Consider the following 15492-nt stretch of genomic DNA (forward strand, 5'->3'; position numbering starts at 1 on the left):
TGACGAGTATAGATCAGGAGGAGATTCCTTCTGACTTTCAAGATGAGGATTCTTCTTTTATAGTTGAGTCTGTGGGTTCTTACGAGGACACCTCTGAGGAACATGAGCAGTCCTGGGGAGTTGTTGAAAACAGCTCAGAGATGCAGCCATGTTTGGTAGAGGAGATTGATGAGCAACAGCTTGTTCCCATTCAGCATGAGTAGCACATAGTGGAGCGCAGTACGCATGATGGGCCATCTTTGGAGAGTCAACTACTGGCTTATGTTGAGCCCATGATGGAGGAGGATGAGTAGACATCCTTGGGGCCAACCATTGATGGGGAGCAGGCAAATGTACAGGTAGCCACTAGGGAGGTAGTATTTGCATATATTTGTCATCAGGAGACATTGGGACCTGACAAGACAGTTTTGCAAGTGACAAGTGGACCGGTGGAGCATGGAGTTTCCAATCAGAGGAGGGAGGAGTTGTTGGAGATGGTGGTGTATCCATCTTTGGGCCAACCCGTTGATAAGGTGCAGATAGGTGTAGTGGCAGCCAGCAGAGCTAGAGTGTTTCCGGGCAGCAGCCCTCTCCAGAATACATAGACAGGGTCTGCAGCTCATACCCATTGTAGGGAGAGAGACGGGGTTCTCTCAGTGAATATTGTCAATTGACGAGGTAAAGCAGCATGGGTTGAGCATGGAACAACATCAACATAGTATACTTGTTCCTTACATCGAAGTCCATGCCCTAGATTGGCGGGAGATCATGAGTTGGTATCCTATTGATGGTGTGATATCCTTAGTCAAGGGCATAGTAGAGCAGAAAACCCTAGACATGTCAGGGACTACATGCTACAGTTGGCAGTGGGATACAGGTCGACAACTCTTCAACATTCCATCCCGGCATTACGAGATCATGATTAGCATTGGATTGAGTCAAGGGTTGGACTGGAGAGAGGTGATGAATTGGCACACAGTTGGTGGGGCAGCATTCATAGCCAGAGCTATAGCACAGCAGGAGTCGTGGATCATTGATGCTCGTTCTTGGTGGCATTAGGATCCAAGAGGATTTGTTAATGATAGGTTCAGACAGAGATTGGTCTGGGATCCAGGCATTGAGGGATCCGTTCCTGGTGGGTTGACACAAAGGCCTAGCATCACCCAACGGTTTGTATGGGATCTGGGCATTTGGTCGCAGTTACATTGGGCCACCAGTTTGCTCCACAAGTTTGTATTGCTTGAGGGCAAGCAATCTTGGGGCAGGAGGATTTGTAATGCTCCTTTCTCTAGTATTCCTTATGACATGGTTAGGATGGACTTTCACAGTTGGGGGCAGACAGGTCACAAGTGCAGGTTGGTGTCATCAGCAAGCCCCAAGGCTTTTGGAGGGGTTTTGAGGAGTTTCTATGAGCTCCGATGGCATTCGCTTGGCATATTCCATCATCCACGCAGTTTGCCTTTTGTTTTGGTGCATTCCAACAACTTTCAAAAAACAAAGTTATTATTGGGCCTAACTCAATTAATTATGCTTAAGGTGGTATTCCGGGAAGAATACTTGACAAAACGCCTTAGTGTAATAGCTCGTTGGAACCAGAACGAGAAGATCTACAAGATGGGATGGTTAGATGTGAGTTTCAGTGCCCTGAGGAGACATGGTGGCCAATTTACCCTTTTCCCGCCTTAAAAGAATATTTTTAATTGAAATAAAAGAGGGAAAGGTACTCCGTGATTAAAATAATAATTATAGGAGTCCATCAGAACTATAAAAGAGAAGGAGGAGGCCATAGGAGGATATCTTGGATTTGTATTTTCTTTTTGTGGAGAGGTTTGAGAACCCGGTTCTCTACTTCAGCAGTAGCCCCAAGACAGAAACCCTCGGGGGCTTTAAAGAGATTGGGCGAGCACCCATCTCCCCATGGTGAATTCATCTAGAATTCAGATGACAGCTTAGCAGTGTCAGTTCAGTTCAGTTTTGGTGGAGGGCCAGGGCAGCATTGGAGCAGATTCTTGAGGCCAGTTCTATCTCAGCTATATCAGTTGTTTTGACATGTAAAACCCCAGTTTATATATTATAAATAAAGCTGAGATTTCCTTCTGCTCATTATCGTTATTTTCATGTTCTATGTTGTTAAATTTTACATGGCAATCTTCTGTTTATGAATGGAAATTTTATCTGAAGTATTTCTGAGTTAGAATTTCAAGAAAACCCCAAAATGTTCCATTTGGGACATTACAACTACACATCAGTTTACAATCTTCATAGATTCACTTCCTAGAGCTGTTACAGCACTTAGTAATTAATAACAGCAACACTCCTTATAGGGATTACAGTACTAGTTAACACAACTACCAGCTTACAATTTCTTCTTGTTACTGCTCTGTTTTCCTGTGCAATTCTGCTCACTTGTTGCCTATTATCATCAGAAAACCCTACAACTATTTTTCTGTCTGCTGCCTCAAATGTTGTTGCGATGAGAGGCCACTGTCACTAAAATCCTTCAGATGTGGCCTGCAATCTCCAGGTAGACTCCCACTGCCAGATTGACTTTAATTTGGCCTTGCTGCTACAGGAAGAACAGCATCAGAGGTCCTTGCTACCTCAAATAGGGGTCTGCTGCCAAACTTGCTCCTTACCTAACCTTGTTGTTACATGAGACCCTTCCTCAATTGAACCGCATGGATACTCAAGCTGATGCTACCACAGAATAGCCACTTGATATCAAGATGAGGGCTTCGCTACTCTAGTATTACCTCGCCAGAACATAACACCACGAAATGATCTATCCTCTAATCAGATGAGGGTTCGTTACCCTAGAATGGTCTCAGCCCATAAGTTAAAGATGCAGAATGGTTTATCCCCTGTTCAAATGAGGGCTCACTGCTCTAAAATGGCCTCAGCCAGGCTCTAGAAGGGTTCCACTAGCCTAGATAGAGTTCCAGTGCTCATTCGTTGCTCCACAATAACCCCTGACTGATTTGTTGCCCTAGGTTTAAACCTCAGACTGCCTTGCTGCCCTAGCTCTTAGCCACAGAATCGTCAAAATGGATGAAGATGTCACATAATGCCTCCTCAAGCCAAGTAATCCACAGAAATCTTCTATATTGCCAAAATCCAGATGAAAAGTGCCTCAAAAAATTATGCCAAATAGATTAGAGAAAGAAAGGGGATTAGCTAGGGTGGAATCTTTCACCACTAGGACCAATCAAAAGAAAAAGGGGTGTTAAAACCCTTTGAGCCTTAGCTCACAAAACAGAAATATCCAACAACCATGATGAGAATAATGATTCTCCTCTCTCTTATTTATAGACTCCCTTTGGGGTTCTTCTCCTAATTTTAATTTGAGGGGCTAACAAGTTTCCCTCCACTTAGCCCCAATTCTTGCTTCCTTCACAAGTTTTCCTCCCCAATTGACCGAATGTTGCCCCAAAAACATTGAATAATGGGTTTCCCCTTTATAATTGACTATAGCCTATAGGGTTGGATAGGCTACTTCGTCCTCCCTTGGGCAATTAATTAGTAGAGGACATTATAGGCCAAGCATTAACTTGAGACATGTGGCTCATGTCCTAGTCACGTTGAGTTCGGGTGCAGTGATGCCAACAATACCCACAAGTGCTTCTTCGTTCACACGGAGCAAGAAGAAGGAGTGTGATACTAAGATGACACAAGGAGACAACACCTAGGTCATTTTTTCAAAAAGAAGGACAGGATTTTTTAGTAGACATAGCTCTATGTCAATCTGGTTTTATGTCTGATAAAAACTTGCTGAGTGTGCTATTAACTGTTTCCCCTTGATATAAAAAGTGATACAAGTTTTTTCCATGGAAAGAAATAAATAATAAATATATATACATATATATATAGAGAGAGAGAGAGAATAATATTCACTTTTTGTATGTTTGCCTGAGTGTTTATTGTGAATGGCTATAAGATTATGCCGGTTATTCTGTTGGTTGTACTAGAGATTTGTGTGAGATCGCTGTTCTGTTTCTGATACTGCACTTGACTTACTGAAATCCGCCATAATCTCCTTATTGGGCCCAAAAAGCCCAACATTTTGAGGGGCAATTTTTGGTTCTCTTTGTATATTACACAAAATAGATCCCATGATTGATGTATAGTCCAATGTAATGTTTACAGGCTTAGGTTTGCATCTGGTTAATTTCCTTGGGTTCCAATTTCCAAGTGGTGAAAAGACCATAAGAGAGACGATGTCAGAGAAAACCTAAGTTCAAGGCTGAGGTTGTCCATTGCAGATAGTTACGTCCATGATTGGTTTTATAATGTCTTTCCTATCTATCCATTTGTTTATAACTCTTAAACATTGCTGCTAGAAAAGGGCTTGCACGACTTTCTGATTTCCTTCTACCATATTTGGCTGAAAAATAGAGAGACCAGGGTAAGATTAACAAAACTTGCTTCTTGCATGGGCAGCAGGTGTGAGGGGGGTCATTTATAATCTCAAAAAAATCAAGAATCAAGCTTTGACTGGGAATTAAAGGAAGCCACTGTTATGAAACCAGCTCACAAAAAGATAGAAAAGAGAGATCAACGCCTTAGAATTCAGCCTCTTCGAGGAGGCAACCTCCTTTACATTACACAAATGAACAATTCTTGAATGATTCAAATGATAAAACCTCCTTTCTATATATAGGAGTCTAAGGAGTCACAATATAACTCAGCCGACCTAACAATAATAATATAAAGCCACAAAAATAACAATAGAGGGATTCTATGGGGCACAGTAATAAAAATATGGGGACAATAGGGGCACAACAATATTAATAAGGGATACAACTACAATAGTAATGGGGTAATCACTAGTATTATAGGGACCTAACATGCCCCTCTCCTTCAAAAAATGTGTTGTCCTCAACGCTTGAGTAGTTCTGGATGCTTCTGTATAAAATTCTCATCCTCCCATGTGGAATCTTTAGCGGATAAGTTCTTCCACTTAATGAGATACTCTGAAATTGATCGATTTCGTAGCTGTCGAGTTCTTGTTTCTGTGACTGCTTCCGGGTCCAATATAATTTTTCCTTCCTCGTCAAGTTCTGCCAATATTGTTTGAACTGGGAGCTTGTCGCCTATAACCTTCTTTAAACATGAAACATGGAAAACTGGGTGCACTCGAGACGCTGCAGGAAGCTCCAATTTGTATGCCATAGTACCAATCTTTTGCAACACCTTGTACGGACCATAATACTTTGGTGATAATTTATTATCCTTCTTAGCTTGCTTGAGGGACATTTGTTTATATGGTTGTAGCCGTAGGAATACCCAATCACCTACATCAAAACTTCTTTCGCTGCGATGTTGATCTGCCTGTTGTTTCATTCTATTTTGTGCCAACACGAGGTTATCCTTTAAGAGTTGGAGGACTTCTTGTTGATGTTCGATGTGATGTTCCACTGCTTGAACCTTAGAATTTTCTCTTAAATATGATGTGATGGATGGTGGCTGATATCCATAAAGTGCCATAAATGGGGTCATTTTTGTTGCTGTATGGAAGGAAATGTTATACCACCATTCAGCCAGAGGCAACCATTTGACCCATTGTGTCTGTTTATTAGATACAAAGCAACGAAGATATCCTTCCAAACATTTGTTTACTATCTCAGTTTGCCCATCAAATTGAGGATGATAAGATGAGCTATGAGCTAATTGAGTACCAAGACAAGAAAATAATTCTGTCCAAAAATTTCCAATGAAAATGGGATCTCTGTCACTTACAATAATCTTTGGGTTTCCATGTAGCTTTTGAATTGTTTCCATAAATGCAGTAGAAACTGTACTGGCTTTAAATGGATGTGATAATGCACAAAAGTGTGCATACTTGGTAAGTCTGTCAACTACAACCATGATGACACTCTTTCCCTCAGACTTGGGTAAACCTGTGATAAAATCCATTGAAACTTCCTCCCCACGTTGGCTTGGAATGGATAAAGGTTGTAATAGACCCGGGGTCTTAATTGTTTCAACTTTATTTTGTTGGCAAACCAAACATTCCGCCACAAACTTTTGAATATCCGATTTAAGGCCATCCCAAAAAAATTCCTTCTTAACCCTGTGGTAAGTTTTTAAAAATCCTGAGTGCCCTCCTAAGGGAGAAGTGTGCAATTCCATAAGAATCTTTTGTTTGAGTTGCGAATTCTTACAGAGGTATAAGCGATCTTTGTACCATAACGAATCATTTTGCCAGCTAAATGTATCAAATGTACTGGAATCTTGTTGTAACTTTCGAATAAGTGTCCATACTTCTTCATCATTCTTCCATTCCTCCCTTGCTTCGTTTATCCAATCTGGTTGGATAATAAAAATGGCGCACAACAATGCTTCCACATCCTCATCCTTTTTTGAGAGTGCATCTGCCACCACATTTTGCTTCCCTTTTTTGTAGATGATTTCAAAGTCATAACCCAACATCTTTGTGACCCACTTTTGTTGCTCTTCAAAGGATAATCTTTGTTCTAAAAAGTATTTAAGGCTATCATGATCCGTTTTTACCTTGAAGTGTCTTCCCATTAGGTAGGGTCGTCATTTCTTAAGTGCATGTAGTATTGCCAACATTTCCTTCTCATAAATAGCTTTGTGTAAAAACTTTCCCTTGATTGGACGACTTTCAAAAGCAATGGGTCTTTCATCTTGCATTAAAACAGCACCAATTCCATTTCCTGAAGCATCACATTCCACAATAAAGGTTTTTGTGAAGTCCGGTGTAGCTAAGACTGGTGTTTGGCACATTGCCTCTTTAAGATGTTTGAAGGCCTTTGTTGCTTCTGGAGTCCATGAAAATGCATCTTTCTTCAATAATGTTGTTAGAGGTGCTGCTATTCTCCCATAATTCTTAACAAACTTGCGATAATACCCTGTCAACCCGAGAAATCCTCGTAGATGCTTTATGGATGTGGGGATTCTTCATTCCTTAATGGCTTTAATTTTGTTAGGGTCTACCTTAACTCCTTCATGAGATACAGTATGACCCAGATATTCCACCTCTTGTACTCCAAAGAAACATTTGGATCTTTTTGCATATAATTGTTTCTCCTCCAATAGTTGTAGCACCCTGTCAACATGTTCAACATGATCCTTCCAAGACTTGTTGTAGATTAGTATATCATCAAAAAATACTAACACAAATTTTCTAAGGAAGGGTTTGAAAATGGAATTCATCAAACCTTGAAATGTAGAAGGTGCATTGGTAAGGCCAAAAGGCATGACCAAAAATTCATAATGACCCTCATGAGTTCTAAATGCTGTTTTCGGAATGTCTTCAGTCTTCATTCTAATTTGATGATATCCTGAAAGAAGATCCAACTTGGTGAAGTAAATTGATCCATGCAATTCATCCAATAATTCATCAATGACAGGAATGGGAAACTTATCTTTAATAGTGAGCTTGTTGAGCTCCCTATAATCCGGACACATGCGCCATGATCCATCCTTCTTGTGCACCAATACTACTGGAGCAGAGAAAGAACTTTGACTAGGTTGAATTATACTAGCCTCTAGCATTTCTGCAACCATACGTTCAATTTCACTCTTTTGGGCATAGGGATATTTGTACGGCCTGATGTTTGAAGGAACACTTTCTGGAATCAGATGAATAGCATGATCATGATCACGAATAGGTGGGAGACCTTTGGGAGTCTCAAATACCTTGGAATGATTGTCCAAGACTTTTTGGAGATCTGGAGAAATAGATGATTCCGATGTGGAAACATCTAGCGAACATAATTGAGCAATTACACCTCTTTGTTCGTTTTTTAGAATCTTTGTCATACCGTTAGAGCTGATTATCTTTCCCAGTTTCCCTGCAATACCCCTTAATTCAACTTCCTTTCCTTCCGCAGAAAGTTTCATGAAAAGTTCTTGAAAATTAAAAGCTATTGTACCCAAGGATTGTAGCCATTGGACTCCTAGTACAACATCAGCACCTCCCATTGGAATGGAAAGCATTGGGCTAGTCAATACATATTCTCCCATGGATAGCTTGATATTATGGCACTTTCCAGAGCAATTTATCGTTCCTCCATTTGCAACCATCACTTGACACTCTGGTGCTGGATATAAGAAGCAATTCAATTCTTTTGCTACCTTACAATGAATAAAATTGTGGGTACTTCCTGAATCAATCAACACTATTACCTTTTTCTTCTTGATTTGTCCTTCTATCTTGATGGTTTGAGGAGTGGTAATTCCAGCCAATGCATTACAAGATATGGTCGGATTCATTTCTTCTTTTTCTAGGCTTTGTTCTTGGAGTATATCCTCTTCCTTTGACCTTTCTTGCTCCTTTTCTTCTTCCTCTTCACAATCTATGTAGAATAATTTCTTCTCAGCACACTTATGACCTTTAGTGTATTTGCTATCACAACTGTAACAAAGCCCTTTTGCTCTTTTTTCTTCCAATTGTTGTGGTGTCAACCTTATAGGTTGTGGAAGGCTAGGGGTAACAACACTTCCATCTTTATAGTTGTGACTGGTATGCTTCCTGGTTGCCATAATTTTGTTTTCCATTTTTCTTGCTAACCTGAATGCCTTCTCTAATGAATCAGGTTCCCAAAGGCGAACATCATGTTGGATAATATCCTTTAAAGTCCCTATGAACACATCAATCCTATGCTCCTCTGGAATATTTTTTACCCTTATGTTCAATTTTTGGAACTCCTCAATGTGCTCCATTATTGAACCCTTTTGTTTGAGACTTATCAATTGGCTAAAAAAAGTGTTGCTTTTTGTATCCTCATAATGTGCTATCAATTCTTCCGTAAAAATTGCCCAAGTGATAATTTGTTTACGAGAGCAAAGCCATTGATACCATACAAACTGATTTGGTTCCAAATATAAAGTTGCAATACGTACCTTTTGTGTGTTTTGCACATTATTGAGATTGAAAAATTGCTCCATCTGTAATATCCATGTTGCGGGATCCTTGCCATCAAACTTCCTCATATCGATTTTTGGAATATGGTGGGTCTTTGATCCAACATTAGAGTCTATGGAATCATGATTAACATTTCTTTTGTTCTCATCATGAGTTTCCTTTACTACCCTTTCACCATTAGTGACCATTTCTTGTAGCAACTTATTCATATTTATCTTCAATTCTTCCATCTTATCATCCATGCCATCCATTTTAGCGTCCATGCCATTCATCTTAGCTTCCATGCCATCCATCTTAGCTTCTACGCCTTTCTTTAAACAATCCATCTTAGCTTCTACACCTTTCTTTAAACCATCCATCTTAGCTTCTACATCTTTCATCTTAGATTCTATTATTTTTTGTGCAAGTGACACTTGTTGCACTTGGTCTCGTAATTTTGATATATCATGTTGCATTTCTTCCTCTTCTTCATGAGTCATGCTAGAGCTTTCAGGTTGCTTACTAGGTGTTTGCATTTTCTTTCCTCGGGGCATCAATTACCAATAATAATGCTTTACTATGCCCTTTGAATTCCTTCAAACTAATTTTTCAAACCAAGCTTATGCAAAAATTTAAAAAAAACTACACACCTTTTTTCACTTTGTAGGAGCTTGATATTGAATCTGATGTATCTCTATAATTTCGGATCATCCAGTTCTGAAATTGCGACCTGTAGTAGCCCTCTGCGTCCTCTTTCCAATGCCACCAGTCTAATCCAAATTGGATTCTCCAAGAAAGAGTTATGCACAATCTCCCAAGATGACCTGATTATAGACCTTTCCAGAAGAGCGAACTTGTATGAAGTGCCACGTGTCACTGTTTCAACCTTTGGCACTGAAAAATATATACAAGAAACTACAGTACGTTCTCTTTCTGTACCTTCTTACAAAATTTCAATCCGATTCTCAGAAAGAAAGTTATGACGATTTTCCCCAGGTCACCTGTTTGGAATGTAATTTAGGAGTCTGCAAAAAGACCAACTTCCTCAGATCATATCTCCGCAAATATAGCACGAAAAGCTCTGAAATTCGGACCCGAGGTTCAGTGCTATTTCGTCTCAAATGGGTTTTTTTCACTTCTAAAACGTCGCAGAACAAAAAATAAATAAATAAATAAATTATAGCGAAAATGCCACGATGACCTATTTGGAGCAGCGAAACCCTATAATCCAAAGCTCTGATACCAAATGTTATGAAACCAGCTTACAAAAAGATAGAAAAGAGAGATCAACGTCTTAGAATTTAGCCTCTTCGAGGGGGCAACCTCCTTTACATTACACAAATGAACAATTCTTGGATGATTCAAATGACAAAACCTCCTTTCTATATATAGGAGTCTAAGGAGTTACAATATAACCCAGCCAACCTAACAATAATAATATAAAGCCACAAAAATAACAATAGAGGGATTCTATGGGGCACAATAATAAAAATATGGAAACAATAGGGGCACAACAATATTAATAAGGGATACAACTACAATAGTAATGGGGTAATCACTAGTATTATAGGGACCTAACAGCCACCAACAATCAAGCAAAGGCACTAGCTTTTTACCAAGGAGGATTGAGGATTCTAGACTCAGGAAGAATCAGGAAACTTCTGGTTATTGGGGATTCAACCATATACATCACTTCCTCACCGAAGGACTGCTCTTTAGCAAGGCTTGTACTCATAATTAAAAAGGACATAACAAGGTTTGAATCACTAGATTTTTTTCCAAGTGCTTAGGTACCAAAATAGACTGGCTACTCAAACAAGGTGACTTATTGCTGGAATACTAAGAACAAAAGGGGGGTCTTTGTCAATTTCTCACATCCCCTAGCACATTTTATTGAGCCTAAGTCCATCGATAATCACCAAATTATTCCAATGGGTGTCAATCTAAACAAGTAGCAATATGAAATCAAAATGAAACAACGAGCATTAACACTCAACCATTTTTTGGTACTACCACACACTTCACCATCGACGGCAAAGCAGGGTTTTAAGGGTGGGGAAGGGTTAATGGAATTCACAGGTAGGATAATTTTGGTTCTCTCTCCAACAATTCATCCTTAGATCTTACTTGTCTCAAAGGAGCCCATGGAATCCATGCTTCAGACACCCAACACTAATCTATTACTCAGACCATAGAGGACTCTTCTGTGTTGGGGCTCCTGGAATGCTGTGAGTAGTGTTCCCTATGGGTTTGGGTCTCCAACATTTCTTTAGCCTATTTTAATTGGAGGTCTGGATCATGGAGGGGCACAACCCTCGATGCTCCTCTTGCCAATCTATGGAAATTAGACATATACTGTGACACCAAAAGTGTATCCAAGTTGATAATCACAAAACCATATTCAATCTGAACAGCAAGCTATCTAACCTGGAGAAAACCCAACCTCCGATGCTTCTCTTGCCAATCTATGGAAATTAGGCATATACTGTGACACCAAAAATGTATCCAAGTTGATAATCACAAAACCATATTCAATCTGAACAGCAAGCTATCTAACCTGGAGAAAACCCAGAAATCCAAGCTTGCAGAGATAATCGAGATAATGACACAACAGAGAAAGAAAATTGAGAAATTAGAGGCTCAATGTGGAATGTTGTATCAATTGATCCTGAGTTTAACTAGGAGCTTGTCTGTAATCACTCATCCAAAGCTGTCAATGGGGTCTCCAGCATTTATTTAACCTGTGTTAATTGGAGGTCTGGATCATGGAGGGGCACAACCCCAGAAGCTTTTCTTGCAAATCCTAGGAAATGTGGCATATACTGCAACACCAAGAGCATATCTAAGTTGATAATCAGATAGACATATACGCTCCGAAGTTTGAACAGCAAGCTATCTAACTTGGAGGAAGCCCAGCCCAGAAATCCAAGCTTGCAGATACAATGGAGATAGTGACACACCAGAAAAAGCAAATTGAAAAGTTAGAGACTCAATGTGGAATGTGTATCAATTGGTCCCGAGTTTAACTAGGAGCTCATCTGCAATCAATCATCCAAAGCTGTCAATTAGATCTACTTCAGCTATCCCGCAGTGGAGGAAAAAATCCTTCCGCTCAAACCCACGGGTTGGATATCTATTCTGCCAAAATCGCCAAGACTTATACCCGGCCCCTACAGCTTGAAATTGCCCACTGCGACAGACAAGAAGGCCCATGAAGGGTGAAGCATGTCTGTGGGAGATTTGAACCTTCGTGATGGAAATTTCACAACCCCTACTTAACCATCAAACCAGGACCCAGTTAACAGTGCAAGTGCTAGCGGCACAAGTAATACCACTTCAATGTGAATGAACCAGTATTGTTAGTTGACGGTGTAAGTGATATCAATTCAATGTGAATGAAGCTACTGGTTCTGACCTTGAGAGAAACCTTGATACGTTAACCAAAAATAGACTTGTTAACAAAGAATTAGATGAATCTCATATCCAGGAAATTATAACCGTTTACTCATCTACATTAGAATAAAAATACATGGGGAAATGGCCATTATCAGGTATATCAACTTCAAAATTTAAGTAACGTGTAGTATAAAAAGTACCTCAAGCACCCCTTGAACTGTTCTGAAATTCGGCTGTTTTTGCATGCCAAGGAAATTTGTGCCGATGTATTCCACTGCTACCAGATATCTCTGAACTCCTGGCCTTTGGCTCATCTCTTCGTTGCCCCTTTCTTCTTGCTCTGGTTTCCCGACTTTCAACACTTTTTGCGGATTCATGCTTTGAGTATCGTCGTCCAGAGCTCTCTTCCTGTTACCAATGGCGTTTAGCTCTATAATTTTCTCAGACATCAGTTGCAGTTTGTGATTATTTTACTTTATTCTCTGGTTAGTTTCCACCCTACTTCAAATCACAATATACTTTATTAATTTGAAAGGTAGCTTTCTCTTCCTTGAAAGCTTTTATAATTCTAAATGGGGATTAATTTTATGGGTTTGATTTTGGTTAGGTATATTGATTTACTTGGAAGTTTTTTTTGAGCTTTGTCACAAGGGGTTAAAGATGTCTTCATAGGATTTGAAATCAAATAGAGGAGATAACATCTCATTGTGTCATTCATTTGGTTTCATGGTGTTTCTTCATGGAACTTGATTCAATCTTTGTCAAGTATATTGATTACTTCTTGGTATCAATGATCATTGAAGTTGGGAAATATTATAATGGTTTTCATTACAGTTAAATTTTTAATTTGTTTCTAATTATTTTATGTTTTAGAGTTTTTTATTGAAATTTGACAAGTTCACTAATCAAATTTGTGATTTCAACAAATTCCTATTGGATTTTAGGTAAATTTAACCGAAAATATATACCAAAAAATAACCTCCAAAATGTAGAACAATTAAGGTTCCTCTTTGTTTATATATATATGTGTGTGTGTGTGTGTGTGTGTGTTTAATAAAGAGAAACCATAATATATATTTTAATATTCATTAACTCTTATATATATATATATATATATATATATCGAGTTGTCTTTAGTGAGACTTTTTGGAAGCTTTTCCAGTCTAATTTCTTTAAAATCCAGCAGAAATTTATTGAAATCACAAACTTGATGGGTAACCCCTGCACAATTGAAGTGCCCTAGCGGTTTTTTAGGGTGCTGAATTCATATATACAGTGAAAAACCAGTGTAATAACACAAATCAAGATTTCACCTCAAATTTTTCCGTCAGATTTCGACATTCGAAAGTCCAAAAAGTCGCACTAAAGACAACTCCTATATGTGTGTGTATCTGTGTGTGTATTTAATAAAGAGAAACCATAATATATATTTAAATATTCATTAACTCATTAATATATATTCTCATTTGTCAATTGGAGTTATCATGGGTGGTATCGAGCAGCAAGCAAGGAGCAGTGGTAACTTGAACAGCGGGGAGCAGTGCGAAGTAATCATGGCATTTTATAGACCTACATCTTTCTCGAACCAGGTTGGACAGCAAATGCATTCAAACATGACAGCGGGACAAGGAATTTCAAAACATATGGAGACAAATGGTTTAGGACAAGTGAAAATTGCCTCATCTGCCAAAGCTGGGAAGTGGGTTTGGGTCAATGCCAAACAATATTGGGGCATTTTAAAACGAAGACTAGCCTGTCTAAAATGAGAGCAGACATGGAAAAAACGGTCTAAAAAGGAAAGTACTCGAGCCCTTCGCAAGAAGCACTCAAACAAGTCCCCTCTACAAGCACGTGGCAACAAGAAATCCAGAGGAAAAGTCATTGATGATTCTGCCTTATATAGTCCCACATCCACACCTCTCACCTGATCATCTGATCTTTATGTGAAAGAATTGTTAAATGCAAAACGATGGTTGGAGGTTTTAGGAGCTAAAGAGCAGGAAAGAGATCATAAAATTCATATAATAACAGTTGAGAACAAGGCTTTAGCAGAAAGCAATAAAGTTTTAAAAGAACAAGTGGCATTGCTACAGGAAGCTCTCCTGATGGGGAAGACAGAATGGCAACGCATGAAGGCGAATGTGCAAAACATAAAGAAATCTGTAGTGGAAAGTACAGAGGTTGTGAATGTGAAATCATTCTAGGATAAAGGGAAAATGATTGCCCAAATAGACAACCATGAAGAAAAAGCAAGAGAAGAAAGGAAAGGAGATTCCACCAAAGTTTCGAAAACTTGGGTTCAAGTTATTAGCAATTTTGTTAATAAGGAAGAAGAAACAAACATTCAGGTTGATAACATGCAAGATAGAGAAGGCAAGGAAAGACAAAATAAGGCAACAAACATAATTATTAAAGGGGTGAAAGGCTATGGGAAAAATGAATGTACTCTTGACCTTGCAAGAGACTTCTTGAAAGACAAGTTGTTATGACAAGGACAAATATGCCAAACATGGAGGGTGGGTAAGTTTAACGGCGAGAAAGCTAGGCCCATAAAAGTCATCATGCCTAGCTTGTGTGATAAATATGTCATTCTAAGCAAGAAGCATCTTTTAAGGGGTTCTTGCTTTTTCTTAGAAGAAGATTTAACTGTAAAACAATAGGAGGAAAGAAGGGAGGAAATGTTAAAGGTTAGGGCAGCAAGATATGAAGGCAAGAGAGCATGAATTTATATAGGCAAAGTTGTGATAGCGCGATTTGGACCTCCTTCCAAAACAGAGCAGCAAGATGGTAATAAAGAAGAGGCAACAAACTCTTCAACGGGAAATCAGGAAGCAAGGTCAGTATCGGAAAGCAGGGACAAAGACTCAAATGTGAGTCTTGCATGTCAAAATAAATATCAATCAAGTCATATCTAGGTTTCCTTAAGATTAATTTGTTGGAACTGCATGGGTTACCCATGGAGACGAGGACCTGGGTTAGGACCTATTGCAGAAGATAGAGACATAATTTGCCTCATAGAAACACATGAGCATGAAGAGTGCAAGACACCTATATTTGAAGGATACTGGAAGATGGCAGTGTGGAACAATGTAGCAGGGAATGGAAAAGGGCACAGGGGTATCATGGTTTTAGTAAGGGAGAAAGAAGGCCGTCTCATTCAGTTAGAAAAAGAAGACTTAAATAAGCAATTCATTTGGTTTAAAATATCAGAATGGAAACCACATCAGAATTGCAGCATTCTATCTTGT

At 39.1% G+C, this 15492-nt stretch overlaps 1 protein-coding gene across 3 annotated transcripts in view; it reads right to left on the bottom strand.

Moving 5' to 3' along the window:
- The window catches only part of LOC149181162 (Pseudouridine synthase family protein), a 294463-nt gene extending 281658 nt beyond the window's left edge, over nt 1-12805 (bottom strand). Inside the window, exon 1 of one of the 3 annotated variants that reach the window (XM_089416472.1) lies at nt 12445-12805. In XM_089416472.1, the coding sequence (XP_089272598.1) occupies nt 12445-12693 (249 nt within the window). In that variant the 5' untranslated portion in view covers nt 12694-12805. The remainder of the gene's footprint in view (nt 1-12444) is intronic. The other 2 variants (XM_089416474.1, XM_089416473.1) reach the window with 2 other exon arrangements.
- Nucleotides 12806-15492: the final 2687 nt, after the last annotated feature.

This window comes from Pinus tabuliformis, chromosome 3_2, assembly GCF_031772625.1.
Source record: "Pinus tabuliformis cultivar Carrire ecotype Pingquan chromosome 3_2, CPIR1, whole genome shotgun sequence".
In the NCBI taxonomy this organism is placed as follows: domain Eukaryota; kingdom Viridiplantae; phylum Streptophyta; class Pinopsida; order Pinales; family Pinaceae; genus Pinus; species Pinus tabuliformis.